Source organism: Nansenia antarctica (assembly GCF_963989245.1).
Source record: "Nansenia antarctica genome assembly, chromosome: 10".
In the NCBI taxonomy this organism is placed as follows: domain Eukaryota; kingdom Metazoa; phylum Chordata; class Actinopteri; order Argentiniformes; family Microstomatidae; genus Nansenia; species Nansenia antarctica.
In genome coordinates this window covers 6755161-6776747 of record NC_137680.1, presented here as the reverse complement: position 1 = coordinate 6776747, position 21587 = coordinate 6755161, and the positions used below count along the sequence as shown (strand labels likewise).

The following is a 21587-nucleotide window of genomic DNA, read 5'->3' as shown; positions in this document are numbered from 1 at the left end:
GCTCCGCTGGAGTGGGTGAGAGAGGGGGAGGGGAAGGGATGAGAGAAGGGAGGCTGGGACTGGGGAGAGGAGAAGAGAGACGCACCAGGGGGACTGGTGAAAAGTGCAGACTGAGATGCGGGGTGGTTGGAGACAGAGCAGTGGTTAGCTGAGGGACTTTTCGGTTTGCGTCCTCTCCTCTTCCCCATGTATATGGTCCCTCTCTTGCTCACGTTGACCTGGGGACCTAGTTTACCCCCGAAGGTGGAAGACAGGGCTGAGAGGGAGTGTGTCATAGCCAAAGTTGGCCTACACACTTGTCCTACACCCTCACACGAGGTCTCTCCGTCCGCCTCTCCTCCTCTCCCACCCCCCCCTCCACTGACCCCAGACAGGATCTCCCTTGGTAGCCTCCTTCTCTTCCTCTTCTTCATCTCATCGATAATCCTCCTCATCTTCAGCTGCCTGTTCCCCTTTTCAGGTTGCTGGTGTTCTTCGCACCCCTTGTGACCTTCAGGGGGGGTAAGTGCATCTCCCCTCTGGTCCTGAGGGGCCAGGTTGGGGGTCTGTGGGTTCCGTGGTGGGGAGGAGGAGGGCAGCCGTTTGGGGCGTCCTCGTTTCCTGGGTGTGGGGTTGGGGTTGAAGGGATTGGGATTGGGGAGGGTTGGACTGAGATCCAGCACTGGGTCCAGAACAGGAGGGTCCTGAGCCCCTCCATCACACCCTGGAAGACGCAACCCAATTGGGATATGTTTGGAAGACTGATTGGATGGGGGATCGTCAACGCTGGAGGTCTTGGCCTTGGGGCGACCTCTCTTCCTGGCTTGAACGTTGGGGCGTTCAGACGCAGACAGATGTTTCGGATCAGACTTCAACATGTGGATCCAAATGGGAGACGGGGGTCGCCTCACAGGCCGGGGTTTGGGTTGGGTGGAGATGGATGAGGGACTGGGGGGTGAGGAGGGACAAGGGACTCGGTGTGGCTCAGCCGTCTGCTGGTTGGAGATGGTGGTGGCGGCGGCGGGGCTAGTGGAGATTAGGGGGGAATCTAGGGGGTTATCCTGGTTCTCTGCTAGTCTCTGTGCCCGGTTCACTAGTTTGGTCCAGCTGAGGCGCCGGGCCTTGCGCTTCTTCAGGGGTCGACTGTCTTGCGGGGGAGAAGTGGGGGCAGATGAAGGGGAGTGAATAGCAAGAGAGGGAGGAGGGGGGGAAGTGGCAGAGGGGTTGGAGGGACAGAGAGTAACTCTTGAGGGGGCGTCTGTCTTGTCTGGTTTGCTTGTGCCACCTGGTGCTGGTGGCTCGCCTAGTTTCCCCGAGTCACCTGATTCAGCCTCATCTGGTCTACCTAGTTTACACCTCTCTCCCGGTTCCTCTAGTGTAGGTATGTCATCTGTTTCACCTGGTTTATCCGTCTCATTGGGTTTGCCAGTGGGAGCTGTTCCCCTGTGGAGTTCTGGGCTGGGCTTCTTAGAATTCCTATCTTTCTCATCCCTCCCTGTTTCATCGTTCCTTCTCTCGTCCCTCACTCTCCCGACCTTTCCTCGGTCATCCTTCGATTTTCCGTCCTTCCCTTTTTTCTTTTTTGTGCCTCCCTCGCTTGACCTTTCGCCCTTCCCTCTATCCTGCCTAGCTTTTTCGTCCTTCACTTTCTCTTTCTTTACTCTCTCCTCCTTCTCTGTTTTGCTGTCCATTGAGGGCTGTGATGTAGATTCACAGGTGACTGCAGACCCTCTCTCGGTCTGGGCCATACCATTAGGCGGATGAGGGGGGTCCGTACACTCTATGGACGGGGGGTGGGGGGATGGGTCTGAGGGGATTGTTTGTGCCCGGGAAGTGGGGTGTTTGGTGCCAGGTGAGGGTAGTTTGCTGTTGGCATTATGAAGGGTCTCAGATGGGACGTCTGACTTCCCTCCCTTCTTGTGTGCCAGTTTTGGGGGGACCTGGTGGGGAACAAAGCAAGTTTTAAATATTAGATTGTAATGACTGTGGGGTTGAGGTATCATTATGTGATCTAGATTAGTAGTTGTAGGCCTGGGCTTTAAAGATTTGACTTCAGTAGTACTTAGCTGAGTGCTAACAAGCCGATAGAGGACAAAATCACAGAAAGAAGAACAGAAAGGAAAAGAGGTCAAGTAAAGGGAGAGGGGAAGGTGAGGTTGTGGTGGAAACAGAATTGGGGGTTGACACAGAAAAGAGGAGAGACACAAAGGCAGAGAGGGAGGGAGGGGGAGGAAAAGGGACACAGAAAGAAAGAGAAAGGGAGTGGGAGAGAAAGATAAATGAGAGCAGGTAGAGAAAGGAGGGGAGGTAAAAATAGACAGAGGAGAGAGAGAGAGAGAGAGAGAGAGAGAGAGAGAGAGAGAGAGAGAGAGAGAGAGAGAGAGAGAGACACAGCTGTGCTATTGGTGGCTATAAATTGCCACTGATAGAGATGAGGAGGCTTGACATTTCATGCTTGTCCTGTAATTTCGGAGCGCAGCGGCTTGAGTGGCGTATTTGCCGCTAAAGCAATAATCTTCCCTCTGGGTGATTGTCATAAGAGCTGATGAACCAATGCCTGGATCAGCAGCTCATATTAGTTGCTGTGCTGTTGTCCTATTTATAGGCCAGTTTGCTCAAATGTGCAGCTTAGGTTTCGGTGACAATAGCTCAATTGACCTTATTACCACTAAACAGATTTTTCCGGGTATTTTGCACCAAAACCAAGAGTGAATAATAGTAATTACATAAACATAAATACAGTACATATAGTACAGCATGCATACAACTACGCTATATGCTCATATGTATTCGCACACAGTAAATGTCTACGTCCCTTTCATGAGTTTTTTTTAATGTTGTGACAAATGACAATATCTTTCAAACAAAACTGAATTGAAGACAAATGTTTCATTCAGTTGAGCCAGTAGATCCACTCAGCAGTGGCCTTCTCCTTACCCGTTTGGCTGGCATAGGCGCTGGGTTGCCTGGGGTGGAAGTGGTGCTTGTAGGGGCTGTCGATGATGATGATGATGATGATGATGATGACGATGATGATGGTGGTAGTGGTGATAATGATGACGATGATGGTGATAGAGGAGAGGAAGGCATCTGATTGGCCTCAGTCGTGTGGAGATCCGACCCCTGGCTCTTCTGCTCTCTGTCTCCCTCCTGAGATGGGGGTGAGGTCTTCCCCTGCTTGTCCCCTCCGCCCTCGCCACCGTCCCCCCTCCCTGGTCTCTGGTAGCTCCTTACGGTGGGCTTGCAGACGTAGCTCTCCAGGATCTTGGGTGGTTTCTTGGTTCGTTTGGCCTGGAGTCCGATCCTAAATCGGACATTCCCCTCCGGGCAGTTACTACTTTCTCTATCTGGACCTAACTGAAGCTGCCGTTTCCCTGAGTCGCCGCCACAGCGTCCCTCAATGTGCACCTCCAGTACTGCGCCTCCTTTCTCCCCCTCACCACTCCTCCTACTCCTTCCAACCCCCCCTGCTGCTTCCTTCTCTGCGTGCTCGGGTGGAGCAGTGGGGGGAAGAAGAGGGGGGTATGTGGGTGAAGGTGGAGGACCCCCCTTCGCTCTCTGGTCCATCAGAGATGTCAGGGGGGAGGGGTGGGTGGTGGTGGTGGGGTGCCCAGTATAGCACTCTTAGAGGAAGCCAGAAGGGAAGGTAGTGAGAGGGTATGATGGGACAGATGGGTTTGGGGAGGTTAAAGAACAGATGGAATACACGTCCAAGGTGAGGTCTTTGTTCTTTTAATCCACCAGTTCAATGCTTTCTCTCTGTCTTGTCCCTCAGGTTTGAGCTGAGAAGGAGTGATGGGGAATGGATAAAGAGAGAGAGAGAGAGAGAAACATACAAAGAAGGTTGATTAGTCGTGTCACTGACTTCAGGCATGAGAAGCAATAAAGAAAAGAAAAGTCCCCTTTCTGAGTGAAATGTTAGGTACTTTACAAGGCAGCGCAGAGCACACAGATGATCTCACTGTACAGAACCCCAGGAGACCAATCACATGCAGCATAGCAACCCTTTCCCAGAATGTCTACCCTTACTGAAATACAGAGGGCCCTGTTCAAATTCTTTATCAATCCTTTCCTCTTTCTATCCTTACAGCAATTACAGACGGGATGGGCTTGTGCTCTAGATATTATTAGGCTACTTTTCCACCATCCCTATCATGACCCTACTTTAAAGAAAAATCAATCAATCAGCCAATCAATCAATCAATCAATCAACTTAGGCTACTCTCTCACTTCCTCAGTCCCTCAGTAATTCAGGCACTCACTCCCTACTGTCTCCCCTGAACCCTGTTCTCCCTCCCTCCCTCCCTCTTCTTTCCTCCTCCCTTCTGTGTACTCTACTTCTTTATTTTCTCTCCAACCGTCCCTGTTTCATGTCTGTCAGCATCCCTTGGCATAATTTCCTCCCTCTTTTTATCCTCTCTCTGCCTCTCACTCTCTCTTTCTCCCTCTCAAAGCAGACCACACAGAAAAATGGTCAACCCAGGCACTGTATCCATGTTAATCAAAACCATATTTCCTCCTCCTCCTCCTCCTTCTCTCCCTTCCTTTTCTCCTCTCCCAACCTCAATCCCTCCATTCACGTTAAGACCCTTCCCCTCCTCCCCTCTCGGTAGTGGTAATATAAAGCCGTAGGAATGGGTAAAACTTATTTTTGGAAAGGAGTGTGAATTCCTTCCCCTCCCCTTGCTTCCTCTAAGTCAAGTAAGCTTTTCATTGACCCCATTGTAAATAGCCTTTTAATGTGACATTACGGCAAGTAACACACCCTACAATAACATTCACCCTGAACAGCGATACTTCTCCCTCTCTTTCTAAAACACATACACACACATTCTAACACACGCACACACGCACACACACACACACACACACACACACACACACACACACACACACACACACACACACACAGGTCTACATTAGCGTTCTCTCTAGTCTCTATGGGCAGACCAATAGGCTATGCCACACAGCCAAAAGAAACAGCATATTGTATCACACTTTCCCTATCATCCCTCTCTATTTCTGATCTCTCTCTCTTTCTCTTTCTTTCTTAAACACACACACACACACACACACACACACACACACACACACACACACACACTGAAGCACTCATCCGTTTTCTAATGAAACACACCCTGTCGTGCATTCTTTCACCTCTCTCTTGAGAACCTCTTATGAAATAGCTCATCTGTCTCCCAACATGTTATTGCCCTTTAACCATAAAAGAGGCTTTTGAACAATGTTTTCATTTTGAATCTCTTTTTGCTACTGGGGTTCCTACTCAAACCCTTAACCGGGACAGGTTAAATCAGACTTCAGCTTCAACTTAACAACTGTAATAGCAAATGTTAACAGTTTTGTGGTATAGCGTTCGGAAACCAAATGTTGTGGTGGTGGGAGACATGTTATTAATAAGTATCAATTGAATTGAAATAACAGATGTGGCCATATGCTCGTCACAGGAACCAAAGAGGACAAGTCAGAAGACTGTTAGAAAGGTATTGTTGTGACCAATCAGGTTAGATCAAACCGGGTCACCCGAGCAACTCCAACACATATTTAAGCCTTGTTGAGCAAAGCACAAGCATCATACAGTAACAGTCTTCTGCTCTCTCAAGCAAGGTCACCAAACTATCTCTGCTAACAGACTGTTGGGAACTAACCGAGTGACAGACAGACAGACAGTGTTGCAGGACAACTCTAACCACCTCTACAGAGACTACTACAGTAGTCTGACCCAGATATAAGGACAGACCCAAAATCTTAATATAGAACATGGGAGAGAGACAGAGACAGAGAGGGGCAGCACATGTGGAAGTCGCAGACTAGTTGTAACAAGTCACACCAATAGATAATAGGTCAAATTAAATTGATGGTGGTGTGTCCAGGAGAGATTAAAGTAAGGGAAGTGACTATCTTAAACATGAACAGTGTCATCTACTGACTATAAGTCACAGGTATGGCTAATAGCTTTATCTCTGTTCCGCCTTTCAATCGTATCTCAGCGTTATCTTAACATTAAGCCAGGAGCTAGTGCTGCCAATGGCAGTATGATGGATAGTCTTGACATTATAATCACTGTGGCTTCTCGGAAGCTATAAAGCACTGGATTCAATCATTATAATGGCCTCTCATATCCCAACCATCGACATCTGACTTCGTCCGTTATCCCTGATGACTACAACAACATCATCATCGTTTCCCTAGAACAGACTTGACAGAGCATCCGATAACACACTGATGTTTTGAGTGTGAGTGTACTTCAAATTGTGCTGCAACTACAAAGCATTTTCTGCTCCTGCGTAGTCCTCGAACAGTAGGAGGTGGTGTCAAGAAGTTCTCCTCTTGGAGGACATAGCATCACACACACACACACACACACAGACACACACACACACACACACACACACACACAGACACACAGACACACACACACACACTCTCTCTCTCTCTCTCTCTCTCTCTCTCTCTCTCTCTCTCTCTCTCTCCCTCTATCCCTCTCTTAGTTACTGTGTCTTATTCCTGGTCGTACATTGTGTACCCAGGTCGCTGCTGCGTAGGCTGGCTGATGTGGAGGGAGGCTATTGTAGATACTGTAGCACTGATTTACCACCATGCTGTGAACGTCAACAACACATTACAGCAGGTGGGTTTGTTTCGAGGACGGCCTTTGGCACCCGTGTGAAAAACGACATAGGCCTATGTCAATATTCGCATGCCGCACACTAGAATGACACATGACACGTGCCATTGTTGTTGTTGTCACATATGTCATCATAGGTCGCTTTGATTCAATGCATAAGGTAGAGGCGAGGGAGTAGCTGCCAATATGATAGCACAACGAAATAAACAAAGACGGTCTCGAATTATAATAGTTACAAAATAAAATAAAATGATTATTGTTAATAATCATAATAATAATAATAATAATAATAATAACAGTAATTCGATGAATAAGAGAATCATACTAATAATACTACTAATAATACCATAATAACACCATAATAATAGTATGGAATTAAATAAATCTAATCTTGAATTTGTCCATGGCTTCGTCTTATTCCCTCCTAGTATTATAATCTGTCCTCTAGCCTCTCTTCTTAATGCTGTTGTCAGCAACACTGACTTGACAAATTATGATATGCGATAAAACATTTCAGCTCAGGTTCATTCCCGATTCCCCTACTAAAAACGATGCAGACACAAAAACTGTGATTATTCTACCAGTGTGAAACAGTACTGAGTGACACAGGGCCTAACATTAATACACAAACTGCCATGACAGCTTCTTGATACAATATTTAATTGGGCTACGTAGGCTACTTACCGAGACTCGCGCGTCCTAAAAACTGCGTTCGGGAGGATAGAGAGAAAGGTGTTCCTGTCCGGTCCAACAACACAATCATTAGATCCCGATGCATCAGATTAGATGTTGTTGCTTTGATTGCATAACAACTCCTCCCAGGAAAGCAGCGAGTTATTATAATCCCTCCAGGACCATGCATAGATGCCTAACAGTGCAACATTCGCGCGGGTGTTTTCATAACCAGTGGCTCGAGACGAGGTTCTCTGTCATGTAGGCGCGTCTCTGCAGCTAGGTGGCGAGCTGGTTACAGTAACAGTAGCCATGTTTATTTTGTAACTATTTCCCAGGGAAAGAAGTTACATTATATCCATACCTTTCTTCCATGTTGCTTCCATGAACACGCTTGATATGAGTCACTTCGCCAAACCAAAAACGTTGAAATGCATTCCCTTTACCAACAATCTCTGTAAAGTAGGCTTCTACATTCAATGAAAAAATAATAATTCAGAGATTATGACTCGAGCAATGCAGCAATGCATCATTGCGTGGCCATGTTAAGGATTAAAAAAAAAATCTATATCAATTTCTTTCGAGGAGACCTTCCTTCGGAGGCTACAAAATGATAGCCTTACAAAATGATATTCCAAAAAGTGACAAAGATGGCGACGCATTAACTATAAACTCACTAAGTGCATCTCGAGACTGGCTTACTGTACTTTCTCTCCCTTGTTTTTTCCCCTCGAACAGCAGCTCGCGCTGTTGGTTGGCGCGCTGTCCCGGGCAACGCTCGTGGGCAGACACTCCAGACAGCCGCCCATAGGCCCGCGAGAGAGAAGGGGGAACGCCAGTAGAGTTGACAGCACGTGACGTTAGAATTATAAGGTTCTATCTCCATTTTTGTCAAAATTGAGTTTTATTTTTTAACATAATCTGATCCATTAGGTGTTTATTAATGCCTGTGTTTTTTTTTTGTTTTTTTTTAAATGTTGACATTTTTGAGTTAGTTAATTCATAAAATACAAAAGGTTCCATCTCACAAAACATAATGGAATGTAAAAACTTTGACGCTCAATATCTCTGGACTGCCCTAAACGGAGATAGAACCTTATCATTCTAAACGGAGATAGAACCTTATCATTCTAAACGGAGATAGAACCGTATCATTCTAAACGGAGATAGAACCGTATCATTCTAAACGGAGATAGAACCTTATCATTCTAAACGGAGATAGAACCTTATCATTCTAAACGGAGATAGAACCTTATCATTCTAAACGGAGATAGAACCTTCTCATTCTAAACTCACACAGGGAGCGGATAAGAGGCGGTAGAGGGTTTAGGGGAGGGATTGGGATGATTTCTCTGATAGTCTCTGTACAGTCATGGGTAGTTTACTTATAGGCTTTGTTTCTTCGTTGTATATCATTATCAGGCTCGATCTGGACGTGCGTAAGTATTTTAGGCAATATACTAAAAATTAAACTTTACAAAGTAAAAGACACAAGCTTTCACTGACAATAATGTAAGTAGATTGATCAGTCAATGTCAATGTTAATGTACTCCTATGTGTCATCTTTCATTAAACATAATATTTTATGCAGGGCATGTCTCCAGTATACATTTGGCCTCAATGCCAGAACTTGGATTATTTTTTACTTCTATTATCCACCTCTCACAAAATATAAGATATATATATAAAAATAATATAAAATATAAAATAATAAAATATAATATAATATAATAAAATATATTATATATTATATATATAATAAAATAATATAATAAAATATAATAACAAATATAAACATATATGTTCTGCCCATGACCTGGCTTTCACACATTGTGCTCGAGAAGAGTTGTCCATAAAGAATGGAAGCTTAAACATTGTTACAGTTTAATTACCTTGCATAAAGACACCTGTCTAAAAGTCTTGGCTCAGTCTGCAGGGCGGAGAATCGCAGATCTACACAGCAAGTGGATAGGATGGATCCATCCCATCTGACGTCACTTCCTTCATCTGCAAACCAAAATGGCGACGTCCATGGCATCAGCACCGTGACAGTTCGACCGAGATTGTGCAACTTTCCCATCATTTCAATACCCTCTGCGATTAGATGACCTTGCCACGATTCACGAGTGCATTGTGAATTTGTACTAAATGAATTAGCTTATTGCTTGGTGAGTTTTTGCAGCTATATGTGTGTTACTATGCTAACGTTGTTAGCTAAACGGCTATATATGTATGTACGGGCAAATCTTAAGTGCTGGCGTAAATATCATGCATTACTGTCAACACGCACTTAATAGAATATAGATAATTCAATATGAATATACGATACCAACTGTATGTACCAAACTGTTCTCAGATGATCATCTTATTGTGTTGTAAGATATCCAGCTACCTGTGCTAGGCATGTTATGGGGGGGCCAGGGGGCCCTTGTCAAACATACTGTATGTAAAAGTCTGATAAGGTTGTCAGCCCTGTGATCAGTGACACTGACCTGAATGTATGTTTCATATGTTCCAGACCATGTTCCAGACCATGGCCCTTCACCGACTGTCTTTCAGATTACGGCAAGCAGTGAGTTCAATTCCCCTGGCTGGCTGCATTCTCATCCTGTGACATTCACCTGCTTGGCCCCATCACACCTAGTTATTATGATTATGTATGCTGTGTGTATTAATCATTCATATATGTATACAGTTCAGATTCACAGATTTATTAATATGAAGATAAATAGAAACATAGGCTAACAAGCATCGTTTCGCTGCTAATGATTTGAATGATGAATTGTAATGTTGCAGGGTTGCAGTTGCTTGCAGCTACAATAACGTAACGTGGTTTGATGATGTCATGGTCAGGTAGTAGCACAGGTACGACAGGTCCATGGCAGTGGGTGTGACCAGCAGCTGGAGGCGGTCGCGGTGGAAACGGAACGGAGTCGTGAGCCGTTCTCCATCTGCAGAACACAGGAGAGCAATCCGGTAGGTAGAGGAGTAGCTATAGATCTCAGGACGGCTGACCTAGTAGGTGTCTAAACATTCTGTTCATGTTCATTCCCATTATTCGGTTGTTAAGTCGTGACGTGTTTCCGGGTCCAACGCTGGCTGAGGCGCTCTCTTCGAAATGCCGCAGTAATAATAATAATTCATTATATTTGTATAGCACTTTTCCGAGGCTCAAAGACCCTGACAATATGGGGAAAAACGGGAAAGTGCTGTGTCCCTTGTTGTATGAATAGATCAGAGTCTAAAAAACATTCTACCGCTTTAGTACACTGGTACTCTGGTGCAGGGAATTTTTTATTTGGACCCGGAAATTGCTAAACGTCACGCGTGACGTCAGACTTAACAACCGAATAATGTGCAGTGATATGATATGTCATTCCATGGTTGTATATTACACCTGTTTGTGACTACAGTGTTTCATTCTGTCTGTTCGGCAGGCTTGTCAGTCAGAGGTGCATCTTGGACAGTACTACACTCTGCCCCCCGCAGACATCCGCACCCTCTTCCCCCACGGCCTACCCCCACGCTACCAACAACAGGTACGTTTGTGTTCTACTTAGGGATGCACCGAACATTCGGCCACCGAATGTATTCGGCCGAATATCGCAAAATAAAGCACATTCGGTATTCGGCCGAATGTGTGAAAACACAGAATGTATTACCACCGAATAGTGGCCGTGTTTTGATGACGCAATACAATTAAATATAACTCTCAACAGGCGCGCGGCGCGAGGCGACGCGCTTTCAAAACTGGCTGCGTTCGTAAATTCACTCAGGAAATCCGATCAGCACTCGTGGAATGCCTCTCGTCCAATCAAATGACTTGGTTTCTCTATGACGTCGGGCCCAGTGTGCGCTCCAGCGCTCTCAGAGCGACTTTACGAACGCAACCTTACACTCATCTAGCTAGTTAGCTTAGCAGTCGTAGCGGAAGAAGCAGAGTTGTTGCCTTGTTGAAAACATATTCAGACTCCCAGCTGTTCTACACGAGTTTATGACATGCAGCTGTATCATGCGGTGGTTTCTATGCAAACCAGAGACTATAAAAACAAAAGATATTCATTCTGAAATAACATGAACTATTATCCTTACACTCAGGTGGACTCAATTCAACTTGTTGAATGACTTGTTGAAGACATTTAGCATTTGACCTAATTTTAAGAGTGACAAAGGGTCTGAATACTTATGTACATGAGGTATTTCTGTATTTACATTTTAATACATTTGCAAACATTAAAAAACGTTTTTACTTAGATTATGGGGTACTGTGTGTGGATTGATGGCAAATCTATTCAAAAATGTGAAAAAAGTGAAGGGGTCTAAATACTTTCTGAAGCCTATGTAGAGACAAATCATGAATATCATTAACTTGAACCCTGGAAAGCAGTAGAGATTAAATCCCACGATAATTAGTTATAATAAGTTATATATAAAAGTTCTTTTTTTTCAATCTCAATTTCTTTCTTTGAGAAGCATGAATAAAAAGCAAAATGTATTTAGTTTATGCAATGATAAAATTAAAAACTGCCGATACACATTCGGTATTCGGTATTCGGCCAAGTGTTTCCTTAAATTCGGCTTCGGCCTCGGCCAAGAATTTTCATTTCGGTGCATCCCTAGTTCTACTGAGACTGACTTTATCCTTTCCTAGTAAAGATGTTTAACAAGGGCTATTTGTTTTATGATTCAAAAAACAAATAATACAGACCTTAATGTGTGTGTGTGTGTGTGTGTGTGTGTGTGTGTGTGTGTGCTTATGTTCGTCCAGGTGAAGACGTTTAACGAGGGATGTGTGATGGTGAGGCGGCCTGCTCTGGAGCTCATCTCCCACCTGAAGAGAGCGGACTACAGCAAACCCGCTTTACGCTACCTGCTCTGTATCCTTACAGACACATGCTCACTCACACACACACACACACACACTCACACACACACACACACACACACACACACACACACAAACATACCTTTGCACACAGTGTATTATATGATGTTGTTGACCTTGACTGGTTGTGTAGATGGGGTGAAGGGCAGTGGGAAGACCATGTCCCTCTGTCACACAGCCCACTACTGCTCTACACAGGGTTGGCTGGTGCTACACATACCAGATGGTGAGTCTCTCTCTTTTTTTTTTCTCTTTTTTTTTATTAAATAGAAGTGACATTCTCTGTAATTTGCTTTCATGGCTATCATTGTTCTATGATTATGCCTGTGTCAATAACAACCTCCTCCTATCCCCTTCTCCCTCTCACAGCCCATTTATGGGTGAAGAACTGCAAGGAGCTGTTGCCCTCCTCCTACAACACTGCTCGGTTCGACCAGCCAATCCAGGCCTCTAATTGGCTACGCGACTTCAGAATCACCAATGAGCACTTCCTCTCCAAGGTACTACTTCCTCCTCGAATACACATTAAGACCTACCCGATTCCAAATCGACCCCTGACCTCTCCTGAATGTTGGTGTGTTTCAACAGATAAGGACGAAACATCGGTACGTCTGGACTAAAAGGGAGTTCACCGAGGAGGGCCGAACCCTAGGAGAGCTGGTGGACCAGGTGAGTCCACCTCCTTTTGAAAAGGGATACCACTCTCTAATACGAGTGTATTGCTTAAGTAAAGTGTTTACCATTAATTACCTAGACTGTGGCGGCCCACCATAGTCTTAATTTATCCCGCTATAGTCTCATAACGAACCGAAAATATTTGTACACACGCGAGCGACGCAGTTTTTATTTTTTTTAGGGATTCACACTGCATGTACTATAGATCCATACGGTCTTAGCGCTATTTTAGAGAATCGCCGTATGATTTAGCGCTATTGATAATTCCCCCATCGACGATCGAAGACTTTAGAGGGTCCGAGGTCCACCCACCACCACAGTCTCACAAAATCATGTGGGGAAACACTGAAGTTATAGAACTTGTGTGTGCTCTGACTAAAGTTGTTGTACTGTCTGAGACAGCTAGAAAATGTAATATTTAGCAGTTTAACAACACACACATTTTCAATCCTGTCATGAGGAAGCATCCTCTGATTCCACCTCCTCTGCCCCCCCCCTAGGGAGTGTCTCGTGTGAAGAGCAGCAGTGACGTGGTGGGGGCTGTTCTGAAGGAGCTGAGACTACAGAGCGGGGGGGGGGCTGAGGAGGCAGAGGCAGGATTCAGGCTGGCGGTTGTTGTGGACGGAGTGAACTCTCTCTGGGGGAGGACGACACTCAAGAAGGATGACAAGAGTCCAGTAAGAATGCACTACTCCCCTCCCCCCGGTTCTTTACAAAGGTTGTTTTCTGTTGATTGGTTGTCTGTGAGAAGTTGATCTCCCTTTCTTTCTTTCTTTCTTTCTCTCTCTCAGGTGGCTGCAGATGAGTTGACCTTGGTTCATAACCTGAAGAAGATGGTGAAGAATGATTGGGTGAGGATTCGGAGGAATCCATGACATGTTTTTTGTCATGTTGTGCTCTATTCTTAGAAAGAAAGACACTCAATATTTCATTTTCATTTACGTTCCTCTCTCTCTCTCTCTCTCTCTCTCTCTCTCTCTCTCTCTCTCTCTCTCTCTCTCTCTCTCTCTCTCTCTCTCTCTCTCTCTCTCTCACACACACACAGTGTGGAGGGGCTGTCATTGCATCTCTCTCTCAAACGGGTGCTCTCTACGTTCCAAGCTCCGCCTACCTGCCACAGGAGCTTCTGGGAGAGGTGAGGGGTTCATTGTGTTTCCGTGGGCCCAATCCAAATACAACTCTTAGCAGCTTGCCCTTTGATGGTTGCAGATTTAAGTCATATTCATGACCATGGTTGAGAGGGGAGATTCTGCCATATAGCCTACACCTATATGAATCTTTCAGAACGGCTGAGGCCATTGGGATAAGGGTCAGGGGTAGATTTGATTAGATTTATTAGGATATATCCCCATTAGCACTCTTCCTGGGGTCCACACAAAACATATACAAGAAACCATCAAAAAAAACATATAACAAAGAAGAAAAACATCAACATACATAGCAAAAAATAACCAAAATAAAAGTCAGCAATGCTCACGGCCTTAGTTTTTAGTGAGCATCACAAAAACACATAACAAAGAAGAACCATCCACACACAAAACAATAAATAACAGAAATGGAATTAAAATACTCAGCTAGGATCTAATGCGTATGATGTGTTGCTTCACTTGTTTTTTTAAACAGATTTTATTCAGGGTTTTTAGAGATATGACCGAGGGGTATTCCATCAACGTCCCTAAAGGCAAATGCAGGCTTATCTTGATAAGTTTCGAGATTTATAAAAAAAAATAAGGCTGGATTTTCCTTTAGCGATGTTGATGGAATACCCCCCTCTGGTCGGGAGTTCCATTCAACCATAGATAGAATTTAGGGGAAGAGTTTGGAATAGGGGTATAAGCAAGTGGAAGGTGGCTAGAAGTTGTTTTTTGGACTGATTTTTAATCTCACTTGTTTACATAATATATGTTACGGTACATGTGGGAAAACTAGGGTTAGGGTTGGGTTCTAGGGTGACTTGGTACATGCTAGCATGTCTAACCTTAACCTTAACCCTAGCACCCTAGCACCTAACCCTAACCCTAGTTTTCCCACATGTACCGTATTCGCACATGTACCGTAACACATATTAACGCAACATTGATTTAACCAGCTAAGTCGTCGAGAACACATTTGTCTTTTACTACAATTGCTTACACTCTCTCTCTCTCTCTCTTGCCCCCTCAGGTTGGCTTTGACAGCATGGACCCCTTTGTCCCAGTGCCTGTCTCCAACTACAGCGAGAAAGAGTTTGAGAGCTGTTACCTCTACTACGTAGACCGCCATTGGCTACAACACCCACACAGTACGTGTATAGGGTGTCGGGGTGGGGGAGGGAGGTGGGGGACACTGTTGATAAAGGTTTTCCCGTCTCATATTGGGTCTCTGTCCATCTTTTTTTCCTCTTTTCTCAGGTCGGACAGAGGAGGGGAAGAAAGAACTCATCTTCCTGAGCAACAGAAATCCCTCCATGCTGGAGAGGATATGCGCCTTCCTGTGAAGCGCTACTCTCACACACACACACACACACACACACACACACACACACATATATGTAACGTCAATGTTATAATCCATATATATGTGTGTATCCCTCCATAAATTATTCTGTTGTGCTGCATGCTACTGTATATCTCTTTCATAATAAAAATCTATATGAAAATGGCATGTCTTGTATTGTGTCTCATACATACATTTGAAGAACAAAAAATTTCTGAACATTCAATTAATGTATTTCATCAATAATTCCACGTGGATTCTACACTATATTATGTTGTAGTATATCACATGATATTACTAACATACAATAGCGAAAGGTCATCAGATAGGTGGCAAATTGTATTTAGAGTTGTGAGTGGAGAATTATTTCGCGTCTCATATCAGTATGACATCGTGAACTGAAAGCAGTCGTGTTGTTCTCATAAACAGCAGCAGTACCTGGCGCCACCTGGCGGTAGACACGACACATTGCGTCAGACACACACACATGTGATGTGACGTCGAGCCTGTCATATGACTGCCGAGGTCCACAACTTTGGGAATCCCGGAAATCGCTGTTTAAATCGATCAGTAGGACATGCGAGTCCCTAACTTAAAGTGCACTTCATGACATGACAAAGATCCGGATCGTAACTAGGTAAGAACTAGTTGTTGCTGTATCGCAAATGAAATGAACTTATTAGCTGCGCGTAAAGTACATGATTAAAACAACAGCATGGTTGTCAGCTGATAACTGTAGAATCACATGTGACCATTACACTTTCTGTCTGTAGATAAAATGGCATTAACAGTCCAACTAACTCTCTGCGCTCTCCTGTCAGCAGTAGCAACCCTCTCTGCAGGTAAGTAAGGACACTTGATCAGTCTGTTGTCACATGGGTCCTCATGCATCCTCACTGCGCATAGTTCCATCAACAGTTTACTTGAGCCTCTTGACAGCCTACAGAACACTGTCACTCACATCACATCTAACAGATGTCACTCACACACTATTGCCCTACTGTTCTCATAAGTCTGCCACCCTGGATTGTCTACCGCCGTCAGTTTATTGTGTTGTTATTAAACTTCTCCAACTTCTCTCTTCAATGGAGATTTTCCATTGCAAGTGTGATTTAGTCCAGGACTAGGCTTAAGCCGCCTTATCTGTGAAACCAGTCCCTTGTGTCATAGATATCATACCCACATCTTTGCTACTTGTATGATTAAGTTTCCCCCAATGAACTGACCCCTGAATGACAGTTATGTCTATATATGGTCATGTTTCTATTCTGTCACCAGGTAGCAATGAGTGTGTGCCACATAACTTCGGCCACGGCTCGGTGGTGTGTGAGTGTAACGCCACGTACTGTGACAGTATTGGGTCGGACACGCTGCCTACCCTCGGGCAGTTTGTGTCCTTCATCAGCAGTAAGGCTGGGAGCAGACTGGAGAGAGGCCAGGGGCAGGTACACAAGAACAGCACTGGTGGGGCAGGTGAGTGGACCAGGGACAGGTGTTTGTGAGTTGGGAATGGATGAGAAAGCAAGGCACTATTAGTTTACAATGTTCAGTAGAGCAGAACCATTTGCAGAGATTGATTTAGATTAGGAACCATTTATTTGTCTCTCTCTCTCTCTCTCTCTCTCCTCCTTCCTTCTCTCCTTCCTTCTCTCCTGCACCCCCCCCTCTCCTCTCAGCTCTTCTCAGGCTGACCATCGTTCCCTACCAGAAGTACCAGAGGATCCGGGGCTTCGGAGGAGCCATGACAGACTCGGCAGCCATTAACATCTTGTCCCTCTCCCCTGGGACACAGGACCAGCTACTGCGCCAGTACTTCTCTACTCAAGGTGAAGTGTTCGCTGGGGCTAAGAACGAAATCTTCAAAAAGCATCAACGTCTGGTGGTGACTTTGGTGGTGAACTGACCCTTTACTGATGGTTCTCTGTGTGACACAGGTATAGCGTACAGTGTTTACTGATGGTGGTCTGTGTGACACAGGTATAGCGTACAGTGTTTACTGATGGTGCTCTGTTAGGGCTTTTACACCGGCAAAGAACCGTGCCGGTTCGCGTTCGCGTTCGGAAACCTCCGAACGTTGGCGCTGTCTGGCGAACGAGCCCGCGTTCATACCAGACGTTCGCCAGACAGCGCCAACGTTCGGAGGTTCCCAAACGCAAACGCGAACTGGCACGGTTCTTTGCCGGTGTGAAAGCCCTATGTGTGACACAGGTATAGGGTACAGTGTTTACTGATGGTCCTCTGTGTGACACAGGTATAGGGTACAGTGTGGTACGTGTGCCCATGGCCAGCTGTGATTTCTCCACTCGCCTGTACACCTACGCTGACACGCCTGGAGACTACAACCTGGACAACTTCACCCTGGCCCCCGAGGACACAAACATGAAGGTTGGTGACACATGCACACACACACACACACACACACACACACACACACACACACAGAATAAAATAAAAGAATACAGTACTGTAAGTAAAGATGTCGCATCAACCTCAAACACCTGCTCTCTCCCTCTGCACTTTCTCCTGTCTCTCCCTCCTTCTTTCATTACACTCATCCTCTCAGATCCCCCTGCTGCAACGTGCCCAGGCCCTGTCTCCCCGCCCCCTGTCTCTGCTGGCCAGTGCCTGGAGCGCCCCCGCCTGGCTGAAGACTAACGGTGCACTCATAGGCAAGGGCTCCCTGAAGGGTCAGCCTGGAGGCAAGGAGCACAAAACCTGGGCACGATACTATGTCAGGTAATCTGCTAAATGCCCCAAAATGTAAATGGTAATGGTAATACGTGTATAACAAGACCTGGGCACACCTCTACCTGCCAGTGTCTCTCAATTGGCAGGTCAGGACTTATTCTGGGTCATGGGAAGAGAGACTGAGGCTGGGTATCTTTTCCCTGCTCTTAACAGGTTCCTGGAGGAGTATGCCAAACACAACCTGACATTCTGGGCCATGACCACAGGGAATGAGCCCTCTGCTGGACGGATGTCAAACTACAGGTTACGTTTCACATTACATTATTACACCAAGGGTACACAACCCTGGTCCTCTAGGACTGCACTTTTTGCTGTTCTTCCTTCTTGCCTGGCAACTTGATCAATGGGGCGACAGCTAGAGGAAAGGAATTTGATGACGGAGTTACACAGATACCATTGTAATTATTGGTATATCGTGAGCTTAGAATTATACGGTTCTATCTCCGTTTAGGGTAGTTCAGAGATATTGAGCGTCAAAGTTTTTACATTCCATTATGTTTTGTGAGATGGAACCTTTGTATTTTATGAATTACTAACTAAAAAACGTCAACATTTTAAAAATAACACCACACAGGCATTAATAAACACCTAATGCATCAGATTATGTAAGAAAACTAAATTTTGACAAATATATGACACTTACCTTTCTATGTATGTTTCTAGAACATACCCAGTTTTAATGTGAAGTCTTTATTCTGCTGTAGTTTCCAGGCTATGGGCTTCACCCCAGAGGAGCAGAGGGATTGGGTGGGTCTGGACCTTGGCCCTGCCCTTCACGCCTCCCAACACCCCAAAACACACCTCATCATCCTGGATGACAATAGGCTACTGCTGCCTCACTGGGCTAAAGTGGTGAGAGAGGGATGGAGGGAAGCAGGGAGGGAGGGAGGGGAAGAGGGGTAGATGTAAAGGAGAGACTTGGAGAGAACAGAGGGGCTTTTTTATAATTTACATTTCAGATGTAGAGGGGCCAGGAAAAAGAAGTAGTAGGGAGGGAGGGAGGGAGAATGACACAGAAAAAAGAAAAGGCAAAGCTAGAATGTCACCGGGATAAAAGGATGTCCTGCCCCTCCTCTCCCCAGGTGTTGAGTGACCTGCGTGCGGGGAGGTATATCCACGGTGTGGGTGTCCACTGGTACCTGGACAGCTTTGTGCCTGCCGAGCTGAGCCTGGCCACGACCCACCACCTGTACCCAGAGTACTACCTGTTTGGCACAGAGGCCTGCGCTGGCTGGAGCCCCACGGACAGGGGGGTGAAGCTGGGAAGCTGGGAGAGGGCCGAGCAGTACGCTCACGACATCATCCAGGTGAGCTCAACATGACATCATTTGACATTCCATTCCATTTTAGAAAGACGCCTTTAATCCAAAGCGACGTACAACAAATACATTTTCTTAAGTGAGTGAATCCATCTATCCATCAGTCATCGTAAGAAAAAGTCATCTATGCTAGGACCAGGGGCCTTTTGGGCAGTTACAAAATGTATTTACAATAAAGAAACTGTACAGGGGGGTAGTGGGGATGAAGAGGTCTTTAAGGAGGGACAGTTAAGGTGTAGCCTGAAGAGATGGGTCTTCAATCTATGGTGGAAGATGGGTGCATCATACTTAAAGCTAATCCAATACTGTGTGCATCCAAGCCATTGTTATGAAAGTGATGTCATGTTATTGTAATTATGGCCTTCTATAATTAGGGTGTCGCCCACCACCTTTGTTCTTCTCCTCATAGAAACGTGTCTCTGTAAGGTCCTGCAGTTCAGGTTAAACTGATTCATATTGTACACTTCAGCAACTATGGCAACAAGTGCAAGCTGAAACTGGAACTTTATTTCTTTGTCTTTCTTTCAGTTTTTTTTCTCTTCCTTTCTTTCTTTCTCCTTGGTGAATGGAATCTGATTCCCTGCCTGTTTGTGACCATTCATTCACTCTCTCCCCTCCTGAGAATCAGACTGCTTTGTTTATGCTGATGCAATGCCATGCAACACTACAACACAAACGAGACACTAACCTGCCTATCCTCTCTCTCTCTCTCTCTCTCTCTCTCTCTCTCTCTCTCTCTCTCTCTCTCTCTCTCTCTCTCTCTTTCTCTCTTTCTCTCTCTCTCTCTCCCTCTCTCCCTCCCTCTCTCTCCCTCTCTCTATCCTCTCTAGGACCTCAATCACTATGTAGTGGGATGGACAGACTGGAATCTGGCCTTGGACCTTGGTGGTGGGCCTAACTGGGTTAAGAACTTTGTAGACAGTCCCATCATTGTTGACCACAAACAAGACGTGTTCTACAAGCAACCTACCTTCTACAGCATGGCCCATTTTAGGTACTGTTCATTCATTCCTCCTCCCTTCCTTTGAGTAATCACTGATCTAACACGGTTGGATGGATGAAATCTGGTATTTGAATGTGGTGAACTGTGCTTTATTAGTAAGTTCCTGTGGGAGGGGTCTCAGAGAGTAGGCGTGTCCGTCAGTCAGGAAACAACAGCTCTGGAAAGCTCCGCCTTCGTCAGGCCAGACGGCTCAGTGGTGCTCACCATCCTCAACAGGTGTGTGTGTGTGTGTGTCTGCCTGTGTCTGTGTCTGTCTGTCTGTCTGGCTGTATGTGTATCTGTTCATGTACATTCTTAATGAAACAGTGTGTGGTACCATGTCTTGTTTGTGTAAACACTTGATGTGAGACTGTGTGTTTGTGTTTGTGTTGCAGGTCGTCAGAGGATGTCCAGTTTGAGGTGTTCCATCCTGCTATAGGCTTCATTCCCTCCAGTGCTCCAGCCCACTCCCTGCTCACACTTGCATGGAACACACACTGACTGTACACGCACGCACGCACGCACGCACGCACGCACGCACACACACACACACACACACACACAACCGTATGTGGTTTGGAAATCCCTGCTGCATTGGATACCTCTCTGACCATACATACACATATGTGCATGCACAGACAGATGCAGACGCACACACAGACATATATACATTTATACACACACTCACTCTGAGATCACACTCGACTGTATCACAAACTGACCGCTACCCACACACTTACAGCCAGAGCCATGGACATTCGACTCCTTTCTTACAGTCTGATGCTCGTCATTATCCAGCCAGGTCAGCATTATATTATCAACATGTCCAAAGCATTTTCAACAACCCTAACCAATAGGTCCTTTTAGCATTACAGGATTAACAACGCTACACTCCAACCATGCCCGCTGAAGGACACAAGGAGTAGCAAGGAATGCTGATCATAGATATACTGTATAATTTCCACTTGGAACACCTTCTTCTAAGCCACATATTTTTTATTTATTTTATTGACAACAATTCACGATACATAATATGCCAAGTCGACTGACTGCCTTATGACATCACACTGCTATCTCTTCAGTGGTCTCAAACCATCATTTAATTAAGACATTTTGAAGTGAGTGAAATACAGCCAATGATGTCTTCATTATCATGTGTTCCTCTGCTGTGGTTATCTGCACTGATTTTTAACTCTGGGAAAAGCA

The 21587-nt window shown here is 45.3% G+C and overlaps 2 protein-coding genes across 3 annotated transcripts; both read left to right on the top strand.

Annotated features, from left to right (window-relative positions):
- Positions 1 to 9329: 9329 nt before the first annotated feature.
- Positions 9330 to 15450, top strand: dap3 (death associated protein 3; the record flags this gene model as incomplete). Of its 2 annotated transcripts, XM_080540641.1 has the most annotated exons (13): positions 9330 to 9465; positions 9816 to 9869; positions 10151 to 10273; positions 10735 to 10836; positions 12066 to 12174; positions 12316 to 12408; positions 12552 to 12682; positions 12771 to 12851; positions 13358 to 13534; positions 13649 to 13708; positions 13903 to 13992; positions 15021 to 15138; positions 15248 to 15450. In XM_080540641.1, 12 exons carry the CDS (start codon positions 9819 to 9821, stop codon positions 15331 to 15333), a joined length of 1221 nt encoding a protein of 406 aa, XP_080396767.1. In that variant the 3' UTR covers positions 15334 to 15450. The 2 variants fall into 2 exon arrangements, with proteins under 2 accessions (XP_080396767.1, XP_080396766.1); XM_080540640.1 differs by lacking the exon at positions 9330 to 9465 and having other exon boundaries at positions 9807 to 9869.
- Positions 15451 to 15922: 472 nt separating this feature from the next.
- Positions 15923 to 20906, top strand: gba1 (glucosylceramidase beta 1). The gene is made up of 12 exons (XM_080541388.1): positions 15923 to 15969; positions 16106 to 16174; positions 16611 to 16805; positions 17009 to 17158; positions 17584 to 17717; positions 17896 to 18068; positions 18234 to 18323; positions 18785 to 18932; positions 19163 to 19387; positions 20230 to 20393; positions 20499 to 20618; positions 20777 to 20906. Exons 2-12 carry the CDS (start codon positions 16111 to 16113, stop codon positions 20880 to 20882), a joined length of 1569 nt encoding a protein of 522 aa, XP_080397514.1. The 5' UTR covers positions 15923 to 15969; positions 16106 to 16110; the 3' UTR covers positions 20883 to 20906.
- Positions 20907 to 21587: the final 681 nt, after the last annotated feature.

Bases quoted from the DNA above. Each gene is read 5' to 3' on its own strand.
- gba1 (XM_080541388.1), top strand. From the start codon at position 16,111: ATGGCATTAACAGTCCAACTAACTCTCTGCGCTCTCCTGTCAGCAGTA. The intron at 18,324-18,784 runs GTTACGTTTCAC...ATTCTGCTGTAG, and splicing joins GGACGGATGTCAAACTACAG to TTTCCAGGCTATGGGCTTCA. The intron at 19,388-20,229 runs GTGAGCTCAACA...TATCCTCTCTAG, and splicing joins ACGCTCACGACATCATCCAG to GACCTCAATCACTATGTAGT.